The sequence below is a fragment of the Schistocerca nitens genome, chromosome 2 (genome assembly GCF_023898315.1).
Source record: "Schistocerca nitens isolate TAMUIC-IGC-003100 chromosome 2, iqSchNite1.1, whole genome shotgun sequence".
Classification (NCBI taxonomy): Eukaryota; Metazoa; Arthropoda; class Insecta; order Orthoptera; family Acrididae; genus Schistocerca; species Schistocerca nitens.
In genome coordinates, this window is record NC_064615.1 from 449,157,396 (window position 1) to 449,177,154 (window position 19,759).

Consider the following 19,759-nt stretch of genomic DNA (forward strand, 5'->3'; position numbering starts at 1 on the left):
CCCAGTTTTAATAAAAAGTCCGAAAATAGTCTATCTGGAGGATGAGTAGTCTACAGTCACATTAAAACTGTGTATTTGTAGTTAAACGAGCCTTAGGGTCTGAAAATACCCCAGACATCATGTGAAGGTTAAATAGAAAAAGGTTCTATCTTTGCCTTGTGCGTAGTAGGAAGTTTTTCTCCCAATTAATAATTTTTATTTAATTAATAATTTTTAATTGTCCTTAAAGCTGACACTCGTCGAAAAAAGCAAGAAGATGCACGGTTTCTCTTAGGTATAACCTCGTGTATCGCCCCCATTTCAGCTAAGATGTAGTATTCATACACTAAATAAAAGTTGACATATTTCAACGATTCCGACAAGATTTAACATGTCGATGTTCGTAGCGCAGTGTGACCAGAACATGAGCTTAAAGCCAGTGGTCAATCTTTATGAAACGGATAGCAGTAATTACTATCTTACGTTTTGGATTATGACGCTTTGAATTTGCCCAAAACATGTTTTCGAGATACTAAAAATATTAAGCTGCGCATTGGATTTTACAAATTATTTCATTTTTATTCCGCAGCGTTTCACAATAGCTCGAAATCCAAGTATTAATGGTGGTGGTGGTTAGTGTTTAACGTCGACAACGAGGTCATTAGAGACGGAGCGCAAGCTCGGGTGAGGGAAGGATGGGGAAGGAAATCGGCCGTGCCCTTTCAAAGGAACCATCCCGGCATTTGCCTGAAGCGATTTAGGGAAATCACGGAAAACCTAAATCAGGATGGCCGGAGACGGGATTGAACCGTCGTCCTCCCGAATGTTAAACACATTAGCTGGAAGGAAATTTACGAAGCATAATCGTACTTCTAAATGTTTTTAATAACATAAGCGCTACTCAGAACAAATTCTGCCAACAATAAGACAATAATCGTGCCTTATAAATTAAAGGGAAACAATTTGAATATGGCGCTTCAATCTCTGACCACTAGCTTTCGCAGACTAAGATCAGCTGATAGAAGCATGCGAAAATTGTGCAGCACAGCTGATCGCTGCAGTTACTAAATTCATTATAGAACCTTTTATTTGCTTGGATAAATTCTTGTTGACGTCTCTTAGTAAAACAACCATATCATTTTTGTAAAAGGAAGGTTTATTATAACAGAGTCAATGAAGCATTAATTTGTTTGTATTCACAACTGAGCTGAAAGCGAAATCTCGCTGCGTTTGAGCCGGTGCTTGTTTTGGGATTTTGTAAGTTGTTTTGCGGAGAGTTGGTGTTTCCAAACGGCTGTGTTGACGCATTATAACTGTCTTCGGTATAATGATGGTTACGAACTAGAGCCACAAAATAACATATCCTATACGATCCCCTAAATTTTATATGAAACTGACTGAAAATTTCGTTCGTTGACTTCTCGAAATTTATCTTTTAGAACAGTTTTTTGCGTGCGTACAAGTTTCCAGTATGAATGAATTTGTGACAGTCAAAACGTCTAAAGGTATATTAAGAGGAAAATCGGCGAAAACTTCATCGGGGATCATGTATTATAGCTTCCAAGGAATTCCTTACGCGAAACCCCCTGTAGGACCGCTGCGTTTCAAGGTACAGTTTTATTTTTGCATAGTAACTTCATTAGTATACAGCAGATGCATCTAAAATAAATTGAACCACCATAATGTATAAATAAAGTACCCAAAATGATTCTCGTATAGTGTGAGAATTCCCGACAGCAACTAAGTACATTCAGTAAAGATCAGACTTTTAAGTCTATAAAATTAGTAAGACAGACTTTAAAAAATAATGAAACAAATTAATACAGGTAGCATGTCTGAAACATGAAAGAACAGCTCCTCTGGAAGGTACTACAAACAAAAAACAGAACTGGGAGTAGATCTTAGTTAAGACTATAGTTTTGACTTCTCTGAACTGTTCAGCTCAATGAACACACGAAGTGTGTGTACAAAAATTCCATTTCTGAAATATTCATTATGCCATGTTTAAAATATTGCCATTTATATATCTCTTCTTTCATAGATGAGAGTTCTATACCATCATTAAGTGAACTTTGTGGAGTTCAGACAACAACTGGTGTGAGGCTAAAGCTTTGATTCAGTTCTTAAGGTCCACTTGGAAAAGCACTGTCTGCAAAATACAAAGGAAAATGTATGAACCTCATCACAGCTCAGCACTGAAATCTTATCTCAAACCTTCAGAAAATGAAATACAACTTTTATTTTTGACATGAAGCAGAGGGGGAACAGCTATTTCAAAATTGCAAAATGAAAACTGGTAAAATACTTAACACAAACATCAATGAAAAGCCAAACATTGACTCGTTTGCTTGAGAAACCTAAATATTTTCTTTGTCAGATGTAGATATGGGAAAGTAGAAGAAATTATACAGACAATTGTGGGAAGGGAACAATGTTGTGAACTCTAGGTAAAAATAGATACTAGCTGTCGAGAGGAATCAGAATTATTAATACCGAACTGCAGGAAAACAATAGCTCAAACATAACAACTAAAACTTGAATATCAGATGATAGTACTGACAGTGATTTGGCATAAACCTGAAGGAGGTAACAAGAGAAAGGGAGGAGAGAGGAAATTGTAAGGGAGAAAAGTGTAAATTTTGTATACTGAAAATGACAAGTATGAATGAAACAAAATCCAAATAATGACTTTAGGGTAGAGCAAAAATAATAATAGAAAAGATGAACAATTTGTAGCTTTTGTATTTAATGAGTATAGAAAGGGAAATGAAAGTAAGGCATGTTAATATAAAGTGATGGTGAAAGCTATAAATTACCCTTTTACATTTCTTAGGCCTATACAGACACCATGCCACAAAAGATATGGAATGGAAGCTGTGTTGTACAATTTATCAAACACTATGAACAAATGAATCAGTGATACAGTGTTCTATTGATGTTAGGTGGGTAACGGAAGATGGCTCCGGGAGGTGTTAGACAGTTCTAAATAATATCACTCTAATTTCACGTGAGAATTAGCAAAATTGAACCTCAAAAAATACTCCCCTACTGTGTGTTTCTTAGCCATCTACCTGCTTCACCATTTGTGACACAAATATCATACATTCCACTCTAAGAGTTTACAAAATTATTAAATCACCTCTTTATTGAAACATTACATGCTTCATATAGTCACAGATATTGTGACAGGTGACTCACCAATTACAACACTGTATACATAAAAAGAGAATTAAAATTAAACTATAGTGTAATGACTGGTGTGTGTTTCTCTTCCTTTTTCTTTTTCTGATAAAGGCTGTGCCCGAAAGCTTATGTGTAAGTGTCTTTAATTGTGCCTGTCTGGCAATTTAACTTGTCATCTTTACGGTAAATAAAAATGTATCTTTTTCCTACATTGTCAATGTTGTAATATATATGGTTTTAGAACCCATTACGTTCTAGGTGACCCTTTTATGCAGAAAATAATTCTATAAGCCTGGCTGGATCAAAATATGTTCAATATACACCATTTTGAAGAATTAAATCAGTGACATTATAGATGTTCATACAGGTGACTGTTCATTTGACTCTGTGTAATCCACGTTTATTTCGCAATACATTTTTATTTACTAGTACCATTTCGTTTTTGATAGCACCCATTTTTGTCCACAAAGCTATTTTAGATTTTTCACTATTTGTGGTGTAATGAATCATTTCTGTTTTTGCAGAATTTAATTTCAAAGTATTATTTTTAATCTGTGCTTTCAGTTACCTAAATGTCTGCCTAATACAACATGTTAAATATCCATCAGTTCTACAGCAAACAATAGCTGTTTGAATTAACTGCATGGTGGATGACGTCAGACTGAAACTGTTGTAGAATATCATTTATATAATATAAAAATGGTGTCGCACTTTGGGAAACACATTTCTTTGACTTTCCAGTCTAAAGATAGATAGAAAGATTAGGATCGAACATCCTGTGAACAAAGAGGTTATTAGAGACAGTCTTAAAGCTTGGGTGGGGGAAGGGTCAGGAAGGAAATCAGCTCAGTCCTTTTCAGAGGAATTATCCCAAAATTTGTCATAAATAATTTACAGAAACAATGTAAGACCTAAATTTGGATGGGCAAATGTTGCTGTTCCATTGATTGCTTGTCTAGTGTCTTTCAGTAGTGCAATCTCACTCAGTTTTTCTTGACATTGGTGTGTACAGTACTCCTTACTTTGTGTGGCAAATACAATAACGTCAACTTGTAAATATAGGCCATCAGCTACCAGAGATGAAAATCATGGTTTATGGTATCAAAGGCCTTTTCGAGTTGACAGAAGATACCCCCCCCCCCCCTCTCTCTCTCTCTCTCTCTCTCTCTCTCTCTCTCTCTCTCTCTCTCTCTCTTATCTATTCAAAACTTATTTTTATGACTAAAGTTTCTATTGTGCAAGCTGTACGTGAGCTTTTCCTGACATCGTACTGATTTCATAGAATATTACAGCGTATTGTATTGTTTGTCTGTTTTCTGTGCCCAGAACACCATACATTAAAATCTATTATAAGTCAACTGTAATAAAATTTAAAAATGTTTTGCCCAATAATCAGCTACACAGCTATCATCAGCTTTCTGTAAATTTAGCAGGATACAGCTTGTGCTGAGGTTTGGGCACATCAGTAGGGGGTCGCCTGTTTGAACATTCCCAGTTGCATAGTGATTCTCCATCAGAGTAGCCACATTGTGCAAGGTTATACTTGACACAATTGAGACACTAGTTCTCAGCTTTTTGATGGTCTTCCACTTTGTGAAAAATTTGTTATTTCCAGCTATAAGTTCTTCCTTCAGCACCGGGATAGGATTTGGAGTTGCCTCCTTTTTTAGCTGAAGTCTCCTCTCTTCGAAGATGCCATCCATTGCATCCAACATCCAAAGGATGCTCTTCTTGAGTGACACAGCCTAATTGTTGTTGGTGCCTGTGTCGAGGGTGATGGTTATCTGTTATCTGTTTCTTCCTCTCCACTGTGGCAGCTACTTGCCGCCATATACTGGGAGGGGGTGGGGAGTGGGAGTGATCCCCATGAGAGGGTAGATCTTTTCTGTTGGGATGGTCCTCAAACATCCTGATATGATATGGAATGACTCATTTATAGGCACATCAGTGTGTTTCATGTGGGCCAAATTCTTCCACATGGGTGTGGCATATTCAGCTGCCAAGAAACTGAGTGCAATATCTGTTGTTTGAAGCACTTATGAGTCAACACCCCTGTTTTCGCTGATTACTTTATGAAAGGTATTATTCCTAGTACTGACGTGATTTCCCTAAATCACTCCAGGCAAATGCCGGGATGGTTCCTCTGAAAGGGCACGGCCGACTTCCTTCCCCATCCTTCCCTAATCCGATGAGACCGATGACCAAGCTGTCTGGTCTTCCCCAAACCAACCAACCAACCAACCTAGTACTGACCTTTTGCTTAGTATCCAGATAGTGCTCTTTAAATGACAGGGTTCTGTCCAACTTCGCACCTAAGTATTTGGGAGTGTAGCAGTGCTCTAGCTCTTGCCCTTTCCAACTCACATGTAGTTTTCTTTTGGCTTCTTTATTCCTCAGGTGGAAAATGCAAACATACACCTTTACTGTGTTTAGTTTCAGGTAATTTTGGTGCTCCCTTGGGCAGCCAAGGTCTTGTCATCAGCATATATAAACAGCCTGCTATGTGGGTGTGTTGGCTGGTCATTGGTGTATATATTGAACAGCAACAGAGCTAATATACTGTCTTGAGCAATACCATTTTTTGTTTGTTTCTCCAGCTATTATTTTTTCCCTGAATAGTAACACAGAAGCACCTATTCTATAGTGCACATTTCACAAATCTTGAAAATCCAAAATCCTTGGTCACCTGATAAACCTTAAATATCAGTCTACTGTGGTTAGTAGTATCACAGGCTGTTCTCAGTTCAATGAATTCCACACCAGTCACCTGCTTACTTCCAGAACCATCTTCTGTGCTGTGTTAAATTCAAAAATTGCCCGGTGCCTGAGCATCCTGGTCTAAAGCTGCCATGTTCAGGCCTTGGTACCTTATGTACAGGTTTGGACATTTTATTCAGCACCATTCTTTCAAGGTCCTTTATACAGGTAGCACAGCAGAGATACTGGATGAAAGTTGTTAAAATCTATTGGATCCTTGCCTGGTTCTAATAGGACTACTGCTGTCACTTTTCTGCAGATCCTAGGAATCTGCATAGTGTTGACGCAGTTTTTCATTATGTATGTTAGCCACATAAGGGTTTTCAGCCCAAAGTGTTTAATTTGTTCATTACTTAAATCATCTTGGCTAGCTGTCTTATTATTTTTCATTTCGTGTAATACCGTTCGCTGCTCCTCAACTGTGAAAGGTGCTTCAAGTGAAAGGTGTTCATTTTCCAGGTCCCTTGTGACAGAAACGTGCGGCAATCTATGGGTGGTTTTCCCATTGAGTAGAAGCTGATAACAATTTGGTTTACTAAAACACTAATCTGAAGTGTTTTGGTGCTTGTTGGGTTATTGCTGAGATTCCTGAGTAGACTCCAGGCTTCTGTGCTGTTCGGTTTCATATCACGTGATGTGTCTAAGTAAAACTACTTCTCCCTTCTATTAGTGGTTAAGGGTTGGAGCAGCTTCTTTCAAGTCTCCAAGGTGTCTTCAGAGAATGGATTGGTATTGTAAAGCTGCTTGTAATTTTCAGATGTTATTTGCATTTTGTCATTGAGCCCAGCTAGATATTCCTTCCAGCAGCCTCTAGGGATGTGTTTCCAAGATATTTGGTGAGCTGTATAAATGTTTCATCAGAGCTAGCAATTGGAGGTATCTCATCTTTCTTGAAATCCAGTTTGTGTGTGAGAAAAACTCTAATATGCCTGCTTGAAGTTGAATTGGCTTTTAAATGGGATGGTATATAGGGACACTGCAGCTTTTACAGTCAGTATGATGGGTCTGTGTTGAGTCCTTGGTAGCACATTTTCTGCTGACTTAACTGATTGCTGAGCTATCCAGTTGTGTATGTTAACAGGCTTGTATCCATGTCCCCATCATCCAATACTGAAAGAGACTGGTAATTTGGGATTACGTATAAGCTTGAGTCCAGCTCTTTCTGCCGTCTTGACTTCTTCCCCATTGGAATCTGTCTCTTGGTAGCCCCATGTTATGCTGTGAATATTGAAATCACCATTTATGAACTTTATTGACTGATTTTTGGAAGTTACTTGGTTCTCTGAACCTGAAATCTGCACCAGGTGGCCTGTAGGTGGAGGTCATTGTGCATATCTTCAATTCATTTATTAAAATTTGTGTATTATCGATATGTGTCATCACTGATGATTGAATCATAAGGCCTGGCCTCATGAATATTGCACTCCTGTATTGTTCGTGGGGTCTTTCAGAAGCTCATATCAAGTCTTTGATTTTCAGTCTGTGGCTGGTGGGTCCTCTATGGGTTTCCTGCAAGATTAAAATGTTGCCTTTGCATTTGCTGCACATGTCAGACTAGAAGTTCTTTATTTGTGTATTAACCTTCAGTGTTAACTGAAGTCATTTTTAAGGCTACTTCTGGAAAGGACCTTTTGTTTAATTTGTGTTTCTCCTTGGTGTATTGGATTTAAAAGGGTTAACTGGCTGCATGCCATTTCCAGTCTTTATCTTTATTCAGTCTTATAGGATGCTCCTTCTGTGTCCCTGTGTAATGAATTACAATGTTCTATCTGGTCATATACTGATCTCTTTTTGAGGATATATTGGTAACCTTTCGTCAATAGTTTCACAGATTTGTTAAGTTTTCCCAGTTTAACATTAGCCAAACTTCTCCAAATTTTAGTCAGCCATGGAATAACCTTCATCAAAAGACAGTTGATTATGAGGAATAGTGTATGTGCAGTACTGTAACAGATTACTCTTTTATTTTAGTGGAAAGCTCATCTGATTCTACTTGATTATAAATTTTTAGAGACATGATTTTCACGTCAGAGGTTGTTAATTTGAAAACTTAAAGCTTGTGCAATATTTCTTTGCTATTCAAGTTCTAAGGAGTAGTGAAAAATGATCCTTGTTGTTACAATTTATGAAGAAATTTATGAAGGATTTACATGTAGCACTGGAATCTGTAATGGTTTACAGAGACACTTTCTCTTCATTTCATTGCCAACTCCACTTCTTATTAGAGACGAAATGGCTTTCTTTCAGACTTTTCCATTTCAAATGAATATATTGTTTTCAACATGTTTGGAAGCTTGTACTACTTTGTAAAATGTAGTTTCATATATACTAACATATTAAGGAAATTCTGGGTTTTGATTAATTTTTGTATCCATAAGCAGTTTCCTCTTCTTGATGTTATCCACTCTAATTCCTTTGTTAGCTACAATCTGTTTTTATGAGACCTTATGTTGTTTCTGGAGAGTACTTGGGTACTTTGTTTACCACTGTCATTTTACCCATTTTCTGCTCCAGCCTTGAATGATATGTGGAAGGAAAAAGTGGTGGTAAGCCTCTGTGTGAGCTCCAGTATCTCTGTAATTTTACCTTTATGATCTTTTTGTGAGATATACATAGGAGAGAGCAATATGTGGGCTGATTCTTCTAGAAATGTATGCTCTCAGAATTTTAACAATAAACGACTCCATGATGTGCAGTGCCTCTCTTGTAGCATCTGCCACTGGAATTGGGTGAGCATTTCCATCATGCTTTCATGCTTACTAAATGAACTTGTGACAAAATATGCTACTCTTATTTGGATATTACATAACTAATGAGGAGGTATTGAATAGAAGTGGGGAGAAGAGGAGTTTGTGGCACAACTTGACAAGAAGAACGGACCGGTTGATAGGACATGTTCTGAGGCATCAAGGGATCACAAATTTAGCATTGGAGGATAAAAATCATAGAGGGAGATCAAGAGATGAATACCCTAAGGAGATTCAGAAGGACGTAGGTTGCAGTAAGTACTGGGAGATGATAGAGTAGCATGGAGAGCTGCATCAAACCAGTCTCAGGACTGAAGACCACAACAACAATAACATTTGGATATTCTCTGTTTTGTCTATCAATCCTACCTCATAAGGGTTCCAGACTGATGAGCAATAAATTGATCATATAATTAGTTTTATATGGTTGTTCCACTTTAAATCACTCCATACACATACTCAAATATATTTAATAGATGTCACTGCTTCCTGAGATTGTATGGAAATGGTGTCTCCATTCAATAAAGGGTCTTTTAGCTCATTTGACAAGCATGCGTTACATTGGCCTTGGGTTATTTTAGGGGTGAACTGCAAATCCCTGCACCAAGCATGGATCATTTGCAGGTCTGTTCATTTCATTACAGTTTGTAGCATTGATGCTTCTGGGAGCACCCACGTAATTTGCAATACCCTGCCACATAACAGACTATAGTGACACAAAGGTCTTGGTCACTTATTTGACTGGAAAAAAATATAACAACAAAAATCATTTACTGTCTTTTCATAGCATTTTAACCATGCCAAAGTAAGTTTCAACTATACCAAAATAAATTTCAAAGCCACAGCTTGGACTTTGAAATGAATATAGATGTAGTAAAAATGCTATGGAAAGACAGCAGTCAGTTTTTGTCACTAAGTTTTCCATTTATTCACATCACAGATTGCAAAAATGTGTACTATGACTACCATGAAACTTATATTAATATTCATATTAATTAAGTAACTTGTTTCCACATATGTACTTCATAATTACAAAGCTGTAAACTGACCCTTGCTGCCCATCTGCTCTTAACCAGAACTACTTTATTTTGCCATCATATTTTGGTTTCTTTCTATATTTTTCTCCAGCAAATTCTTTGTTTGATGTATGTGGTAAAAACAACAGCTTAACAGTGTACCAGAAGAAGCATTGTTATTTTTTATTCAGAGTAGCTGCTTTTCTTCTAATATACAGTTATAAAATAATTACTGTTGTGGTATCAGACACCAAATGCAGCGTATTGACACCACATGTAGTGGGTGGGTGCCAGGAGGTGCCGTATTAAAACTAGGCGAGAACTTTCCAAATGATTTATTTGTTTCTACTACAGCGCCCCGTTCATCTCAGTCCACGTCACAAGGTCCCGCAATGCTGAGGCCACCTCCCCAGTGACCCAGTGCAACATGCTGTTGTGTGTTGGCCTTGTAGGACCGCGTCGTCAGGACTGCGCCGACAGCCAGCTAGTGGTCTTCTTCCCCATTGACTCAGCGCTACTCCACTGAGAGCTGCCGAGCAGCCTGCTGCATCCTTTCTCACTGGCATAGCTGGTGGTAGTGAGCTGTGGAGTGGCCCACTGATGGCTGGCTGGCTACAGACTCCATGTCAGCCTCAGGGAGTCGAACCAATGACCTGCCGTGGACTGGGACGATGGTGCCCCATCTGTTGCTGCGTGTAGCCCGCCAGTGTGATATGCCCCGCTGTCCAGGAGAGCTGCCACACTTGAATGAATCTCATTAGAAAACAGCACATGTTTATACTTGGCTGTGCGACTCTGTTTTGCCAAGTGCGCCGATTCGCATCACGTATGCGTAACACTTAGGTAGGCCAGTGGCCCTCTTCTGCCTGTGACTTGCGCCATGGAAACTGCTATGCGCACCCTCTCCGGCAGTTTGATGCCCCTGTGGCCTCTATTTGCCTTCGCAACTAATGGAATGCGTAACTTACTGCAATCCGGCCCGCACCTGACTATAACTCGTGCTCCGAATATTGCACAAAACTAACTTTCCCTATCCTAAACGGTTGTGCTTCTACATTACTATAGTTTAAATTTGAATAGATTAGCAATAGTGATAATTTTTTGTTAGTTTTCATGGCAGAAGTATTCAGTAGCTGCTATTTTTGCCTGTTAATGTATAACTCGACTCATTCAACATTCCTCAAGGCTCTCTTTCCTAATGGGATTTACAGAACATTATGTGTGAATGAATGAATATTACTTTCAACTTACATTCTGCCTTCTCTCACTGTGTGCCAACCAGTCTCCCTATGTTATATCTATATTTCATTTTGATTATTTCTCTTCTCCCTCTCTCCTCCACCCCCCATCCACCCTCCCCTTCTTTTCACACTTCCATCCTCCCTCTTGCCAACTCATCCCCATCCTTTACTCATTTTGTTTTCTACCTCTAGCTTTCATTTCCTTTTGCAATCCAAATTTTTCCTTTAAATTGTAGCACTTTTGCTGAACAGTGGTTATAGTGTCTGATTTGTACCAAAGATTTTGAATCTTGGCTAGGTCTCGAGCTGCATTTACTCCAGACGGGACATGATTGAGAGAGACTAGCACTATTTAGCTCACTACTAAGTTTTTTCTGTTTTCCTATCCTGATATAATCTGGAGAGTTGATATTTTTATTTCATTTGTGTATATGTCAGATCTGTTTTACCAGCTGATAAGTGGACATTGCATTCCTGTTTGTGATTACATGACAACATAAAATTTTGATGTTAACTTATGTCAGTACTTTCCATTGTAAGTTAAAAATTCCTTTTAAATCTGGAGGAGTCAGTAATGGGTAAGCAACATAACATGTGAAAAGTACAAAAACTCAAAATATAAATAATTTTGATAACAGATTAATACAAAGGAATGTGAGACTGTGTGAGCACCAGTACTGTTTTGCAGGTGTTTATACAGAGCTGTTCATCTCTGTCTTGCATATTTACTAACATAATACATGTAGACTGGTGTGCTGAGGATAAATATTATCCAATACATTTAGGGCTTGGTTTTATGAGATTTCTACAAAAAATGCACTTATTTTTAAGTTACTAATAATTTGAATAAACACTCTTCTAAATTGTGATCCCATAACTTTTTTTATGAATTTTACCCTGTGGGTACATTGTTAGCATCTAAGAACTTTCACTCTGGGAATGTCTGTTATTCGATTGTCAGATCAATAGTGCCACAACATTCTTTCCACCAGTGGTGTTAGTCGTACATAGTTGGCAAGCTAGCCTAACAGATATTAGAAGAGTCAACATCAAGTATCATAGTAGGTATATTTACCATTCCATTCATTTGTGAAATATTGTGGAGGCTGCTGTACCTGTCTTTGTCAAGGGCTGTTGAGTGATGGTCCTAGACTTGCTCATTCTCTGGACTTCAGCAGACTGTGGGTAGATCATCTTCTTTAATTACAGTTGGAACAACAAGCTGGTCATAGGCCATTAATTAGAGCACCTAATGATGACTGGCTCCATTATCAAAATATTATGCAGAAGATTAGAGGTGATATTTCAACTGGTCTGCTGAAAAATATTTTCAATCAGCCTCACTGAGAAAATTTCAGAAATCACAGTAAATATCCATTCTACCAATGATCACCCTTCTTGGATTCTGGCAGAGCCTTGCAGAAGGTGAGAGGCAGAGAGAGAGGTAGAAGCAGGCTGTAGTTTTGAGTTAGCCTGTGAATGTTCTCAGATGGCATAGCTGGAAGAATAATGTCTACTACAGGCAATTATCTAGAGTAAAGATACAGTTTGCCCTTTGTAACCTATTGCAAATATCTAAAGATGTCTGCAGATTTTGTTTTTAGTGATGCAACAATATACTAATATCATTAAACAGAGGTTGTTCCACTGTTTTGTTAATCTCTGTGTGGATGTAACTTCCAGACTCACTTACATATCTGGACAATTATGTTCTTTGTGTGCTTTTACTGTGTTTTGCTTTGTTGATAACATCGCATGGAATCAAGTCATCCTATCATCTTTTTTTTTGAAAACTGTGTGTTCTGACACATTGCAGTGCTACCCTGTAGTTAAACACACTGCAAACATGAAAATAATATCTTTCTTACTGACAATTGCATAACAGATACTTTAACAAAAAATTTGACTTCATCTTAATATACTTAAAATTTATTGTCATTTAGCCTAAAATGATTAGTTTATTATTGATAAGTGACCTGCTTAGTACAAGGCTGATTCTAAAAATAAGAAAGAAGTTTACAATTATGAAAAGGATAGATTGCTACTCATCAAAAAGATGACACATTGAGTTGCAGGCAGGCACAATGAAAACACTGTTACACGCTGAACAATCACCCAAAGCCTTCTTCAGAAAAGAAGTTGGAAACACACACACACACACACACACACACACACACACATATCCACACAAGCAGGTACAAGCAGATTGCAAGTACATCCAGAAAAGCTGCAAATAGCAGTTATGTGTGCATGAGGTGTGCCTGCTTGTGTGAATGTGTATGTGTGTTTTCCTTTCCTTTCTGGAGAAGGCTTTTGTCAAAAGCTCAGTGTGTAACCTTTTTTTCCCATTGTGCTTGTCTGCAGCTCAACATGTCATTTTACAGTGAGTAGCAATCTATACTTTTCATAATTGTTGATATTTCAACCTGGACTTTCCATTGTTTAGTAACGAATGTTTGTTTCTCCAGACAGAAAACATACTTTGATATCTTAGCTATTTTTGTATGTTGTTTCCATTCATATTTAAACAGGTGTTGCAGGTCAACTTTCTTATGTGCTTTGTATACTCAGTGACGGCCTAGTTATTGAACCCATCACTAACATCCCCTTTCAGTTTGTTGTCATTTTCATAGTGGTTTCTGCTCAAAAAATGCTTCAGTTTTGGAAAAATATGGTAATCGCTCAGTATAAGGCAAATGTTCAAAAACTTCCAAAACAAGTCCTTCATTAATGCAGCAGAATGTGGGTGAACTTTATTATGAAGTAGTACAATGTTTCTGGACGAAAATCCATTCCATTTGTTTCTAACAATATGGCATGGTCAATTAAGGGCTTGGCAGTAGGTCACTGCATTTACAGTCTATCCTCTAGACATAAAGTCGATCAGTAGGACACCCTTTTGGACCCTGAACACTGTGGCCTTAACATTTTTGGAGCTCAGAAGATGTTTGGCCTTTTTTGGTTTGCTGGGGATTGTGAACAATGCAATTACATCGATTGGTGCTTTGTTTTTGAACTTTTATGTGGTACTCAGGACTTCTCACCAGTAAAATCTGGTCAGAAACAAATTTGTTTATTAAACATATTGAAAAACTTTCAAAATTTCCAGATACTAAAAAGGCTTATTTTGTTATTTTATTTTACTTTTTTACAGCCACCACAGCCTTTGAGTCAATGGGATGGAATTAAGGATGCACTGGAAGAAGGAAACATTTGTTCACAAATAAATATGAAGGGCCAGTACAAAGGAAGTGAAGATTGCCTGTATCTGAATGTGTATTCTCCAAAGGTGGGAAATGAGGATGACCATCAAAGCTGCTTGTAGCTCTCTGCAATAAGTCAACAGCAGGATTAGTTTCAATTAGTTCTGAGATTGTACTGCTGGCATGAATCTTATACTAGTATGTAATGATTAATTGAGTTAAGGATACATTAGTGTTTAACTGTATAACAGAATAACATTAAAATGGAATAAATGAATTATTGTAACTAACCATAGATACCTGTAAGAGTAATAAAAAATCTATAAAAGATGAAAGATATTTCCTGAAATACAAATAACAGTATGAACAAAGATAACAATCCAGTACATAGGTGGTTAATATAATATACATCGTCTTTTCGTTTTGGCCATCTGAGGACCACGTTCATTTACATCAGTTTAGTTTTTTCTGATCTTTTTCCTTGTCTACTATTCATTCGTTCTCATACCTCACAACTTTCTTTGCTCCTTTGTCTGTGCTGATTTTGTTCTGGGTCTAGTTCTGTTCTTGAAGCCTGTGCAAGCCTGAATTTTTTATTTAAAGCTCACCCTGTTGTATACCTCTAGTTCCTGTATTCCCATTTCTTCCAGATTGCTTGTGCCTCTTGGATCCACTATACTTTGGTTCTCTTGTACACCAGAAACTGAGTTAGTTGCTGTGTTAACCTCCTCTGGTCCATTATAAGGATGTGTCCAAAGAACTCACTTCTTCCTTTCCTGATGATGTCAGAGATTCTCTCTATCTTGGTTCACTCATCTTCTAAATTGACCATTCTCTGTTCTTCAAGATCCCAGTATTCTCCTGAGAATCTTTTGTTCCACTAGTTCTAGCCTCTTAAGCGCTCCTGTTCTTGATAGGTTAAGAGTTTCTCTTGCTACAGGGTAGATCACTGTCTGGAAAAGTTTCAGTATTGATTAAAATAGTCTTGTTATTGTGGATGTTCATAATTAGTTCATATGCTAAATTAATTTTGTTTATTCATGCTCCTCTTGGAAGTGTAGGGACAGCATTGCAGATGGCCTCACAGGCATTGGTAGCATGAGATGGAGGAGCATGCAGTGCTGATGACTGCAGAAGAGCTCTGGTAGACTCTTCTCCCCTGTCAGTGTTGACCTGTAAGAACTCAAAAAAAGTGTTAGCGCATCTGTAAGAACATTGGCCAATATTCCTTTATCTGTGGTTTAAAAGTCCACACAAGTCTCTCAGCCTTGCCATTTGATCAGGGGTGGAAGGGTGGAGAAATCAGGTGCTGAACGTTATTTCTGCAGCAGAACTTGCCAAAAGCCTGGAGTGAAGTAATGGTCTATTGTCCAGCACCAGCGGAAGAGAAAGTCCTTTAATAGTAAAAATTCTGCTTAGTACTTTGACTATAGTCTCCACACTCATATACTGACAGTTGATCATGTACAGAAAATTGGAGTACAAGCCAAGGACAGTCAGCCAGGTAATACCCAGGAAAGGGCCCATGAAGTTGACACAAACCCAATCCCACCTGCATGAGGGCGTCAGCCAACTTGAGAACATTTGGCAGGGAGCCACTTGCTGTTGTTCGCACCAATGACCATTGCAGACAAGAGGTTCAACCTGCCAGTCTATACATGGCAAGTGTACACAGTGTTGGGAAAGCAGTTTAGTTTGTGAGATGCCCCAGTGACTTCTGTGCAACAGCCATAAGATTGATGGGTGCACAGGTTGCAGGTCCAGGGAAACCATTTATCTGTGGTTAGTATGATAACTCCATCCATCAGGATTAGCTGGTGGTGGAAGTGAAGTAATGCTGCAATGGGCTGGAGTCCCAACCATGTTGTATGTATCACTGTACCTGATGTAATGTCGCATCCTTCCCCATGGCTGCAGCCACACAGGCCACCTAACAGGAAAAGTGTCCAGCACCAGTTGAGCCTCTTTGGTCAACTGAAAGCACAGGATGTTGTCTTGGTCGAACTCTGCTTTGGCGCCTATCGGGAGACAGGACAGTCTGTTCAACTGAAAACACAAGATGTCATCTTGGTTGAACTCTGCATTGGGGGCCATCGGTAGACAGGACTGGGCGTCAATATTGGTGTGTTAAGTGGTTTTGCGGAAGTGAATTTCGTGATTGTAACTGCTGAGAAAGATGTCCAGTGCTGGAATCAGTGGGAAGTTTTAAATGCAGTCTGATGTTCAGAGCGGTCCATGTCTCTATGTGCCAAGATGAGCCTCAGGGCCACCACTAGCTGTTTGCCCAGTTGAAATATGCCAAGACATAGTGCTGATACACTTGCCTCCAACTGTACAGAAGCCACACCTTTCTTCCGTGGGTTGCTGAGTGGGAGCACAATCAAATAAATTTTCAGTAATATATTATTTTTCCCAAGAAGGGCTGGAGCTCCCTCAAATTTGTGGGGCGAGGAAGCACAAGGATGGCTTCAACCAGCTTCTGTGCGGGCTTAATACCTCTGCTATAGAAGATGTGTCCTGTGTATTCCACCAGCAGCTGAAAAAAAAAAAAAGAGATTTTTCGAGCTTGAGGCCTTTGAACTGAAAGTTTTCTACGTGTTCTTCCATTGTGGCCCCCTTCATGACAATGTCATTTAGATAATTTATGCAGCCTGCAACATCGTGCAGTAGTTACTTGGGAAAACTTTAAAAGATCACTGGGGAACTGGCTACAACAAGAGCCAAGTGTTTAAAATTATGTAAAATGTGGTGAGTTGCATACCAGGACTTTCCATTCCTCATGTCGGGGTAGTTGTAAGCAAGCTTTGGAGAAATCAACCTTAGAAAAATATTGGCCTCCCATAAGTGCAGAGAGAAGCTCATCCAATTTCAGAATGGCATACATATCTATCTATAACTAGGAATTGACTGTAACCTTAAAGTTTCCACACAGGCACAGTTTACCTGGCAGTTTTTTCACGACAACCAAAGGTGTTCCTCACACACTTGCAGACAAAGGTTCAATAACATCCAAGTCTGTCTGTCTGTCTGTCTGTCTAGCTCATTTTTGAAAGCATCATGCAGTGCAAGGAGCACACGCCGTGCATGGAATAAGTGAGGGTATGCTGATTTTTTTAATTTAATGTGTGCCATAAAGTTCTTCAATTTTCCTAGACCCCCAGCAAAAATGTCGGGGTTTCCAATTCCTGAAATGGCACTTGTTCTGAGTCATGGATGAGAAATCTGAAAGCAGAAAAAGCGCCAAGGCTAAAGTAAGTTCTCCATATCCATGCTGTGAAAAGCAAGGAAGCCGAGATGTCATATGGCATTTTTGTACATTTCTGCGATTGTGAATTGTCCTGTGAGTGAAATGCTTTGTTTGCTGTATGTTACAAAGCAGCAAGTTGTGGATTGAAGGGGTGGCACTCCAAGGTGGAGATACATTTTGAAATTTAACAGGGACACAGAGTCACTGGTGGCGACCTGTAGCTGAACTTGTTTATTGTGCAAAGTGAGCATCATGAATGGTATCTTAGGTGATGCCACTGTGGTGTGAGATTCCAATAAAATCACATTAATGTCTATTAGTTCCTATCAAGGCAAGCATTGTTTGTCCAGAGCATGGCAGACAGATGTGAGATGCCCTTTCTTCCAGCATGCCTGGCACTGTGCCCGCCTGTTGGGGCAGTCTTCTCTGACATGTCTTCAAACACAGTCTAGGCACAACAGAAACAAAAAGTGGTTTGAGGGTCAAGACTTGTTTCCTCGTTTATGAGATGGAGTGGGAGTGCAGCAGTGTTTGCACTCTACTTTGCCTCATTTGCTGTTTTGGCAAAGTTGGATCCCTCTCCTGGGTCTGATGTGACTGCTGCCAGGTCACCCCACAATTCTAATCGATGACCCACAGCCTGTGAAACTTTGACGTATTGGGCCCATTTTAAAATGTGCTGCAAAGTAGGGTCTTCAAATTGTAGTAGAGTTTCTGACACATCTTTTTATCCAGAGTCACCCAAGGGATCATGTCACTAATCATCTCTTCTGCTATGATTCCTTACTTACTGGAGTCACAAAACAGCATTTCCTACTAAGTCCATACAGCTCAGCCACCAAAGCACAGCATGACTGATTAGGCTCTTTACGACACTGATAAAATTCCACACAGGATGCAATGAAATGGCAGTTTTGCTGTCGGTGAAAGTATATGGTTAATAGAACCCACATTTCTTAGAAGGTCAGGTGTGCCAGTTCTGTGAGAGGGGAAAGTTTACACAATAGCTGGTGTGTACTGGATGAGATTCAGCACAGGAAAAGTGATTATACCAAGGCTGGATCCATTACCTGGAATGTGGTGACGTGTTGCTGAACGCATTTCATGCATGCTTTGCATTCTTTTGCTGTCTCATAAGGCAGAAATGGTGGTAGATTTGTAGCCAATGCCCAGGAGATGAACACAGACAAAAAGGCTTCCAGATGTTTCTCTGACTGTAACTGCTGTCACGGAAATTGCTGTAGCATGAATTCCATCAACCAACTGATGAAGTAGCTGATAGTGTAGAGTCCATGATTATGTAATGAATATGAAAATGCCCATAATTGTTGTCAATTATCTTGTAATTCACAACATACGAAAAATAGATGATTCCTCCAGAACAACTACATTTAACAATCTCACCAAACTGTGGTTTGCAATACAGTTCTAGCTAGTGCAATAAATAGCACAATGAATGAGAGCAGAGTGAGGGAAATCACTGGGTGGTGATGAAATACGTAAACGATTTATGCTTTGAACATAAATATACTATTATGTTAACATTTCTTTTCTGAACATTTTTGGACAATTTTGGTATAATAATTTTTAGTTCTGTTTGTAATTTGTCATGTATATGTTTTTAAGTGAGGTTTGGTTTTTGAAAATGGAGAAAGTACAAATTGTTAATGGTGCATTTACAGGGTGTACTGAAACAGACTGTCTTAAATTTTTGTAATGTATTTCTTGTCTGTTACAGTATCACATTAAGAAATCAAAGCAATGATGATGTATATAAGTTGATAAACCTCTGAGTTTAGTTGTTTGAGTGAAACCTCTGAGTTTAGTTGTTTGAGTGAATTGTGAAAAATTCAGTTCATTACCTTTGTTTAGTACAGTACAGTTTTCAAAACAATGACTTATTTAAATATTCAGTTAATCTTTCTTCACACACACACACGCACACACACAAACACACACAAACACACAATATATCAGCTGCAGAGCACATGCAGCTTATGCATGGAGGACAAAGGGAATATGTATTTTAAAATAGATCTTACTTTTGTTGAATCCTTGCTTTTCATTCTAGATTCAACATGTACAGTAATATACCATCTATACAATTATGTGTATCATGAATTTTGTTTCCCATTGTATTTTACCATTTGTTGGTGCCATTACTGTTACAGAGTACATCAAATGGTAATGGTTCAAAGGCAGTGATGGTACGGATTCATGGAGGTGGATTTACAATGGGATCGGGAAGCTCTGATCGTTTTGGGCCAGAGTTCTTACTTGAAAAAGATGTTGTGGTTGTCACAATCAACTTCAGATTGGGAGCACTGGGTAACAATTATTCTGATTTCTTCAACATTTCACAAAGATACTCCAAGTTGTATTACCC

At 38.6% G+C, this 19,759-nt stretch overlaps 1 protein-coding gene across 1 annotated transcript in view; it reads left to right on the forward strand.

Annotated features, from left to right (window-relative positions):
* Positions 1 to 1,018: 1,018 nt before the first annotated feature.
* Positions 1,019 to 19,759, forward strand: part of LOC126236315 (esterase FE4-like) — a 181,329-nt gene continuing 162,588 nt past the window's right edge. Inside the window, exons 1-3 of the mRNA XM_049945526.1 lie at positions 1,019 to 1,588; positions 14,078 to 14,212; positions 19,545 to 19,701. Of these exons, the coding sequence (XP_049801483.1) occupies positions 1,451 to 1,588; positions 14,078 to 14,212; positions 19,545 to 19,701 (430 nt within the window). The 5' untranslated portion in view covers positions 1,019 to 1,450. The remainder of the gene's footprint in view (positions 1,589 to 14,077; positions 14,213 to 19,544; positions 19,702 to 19,759) is intronic.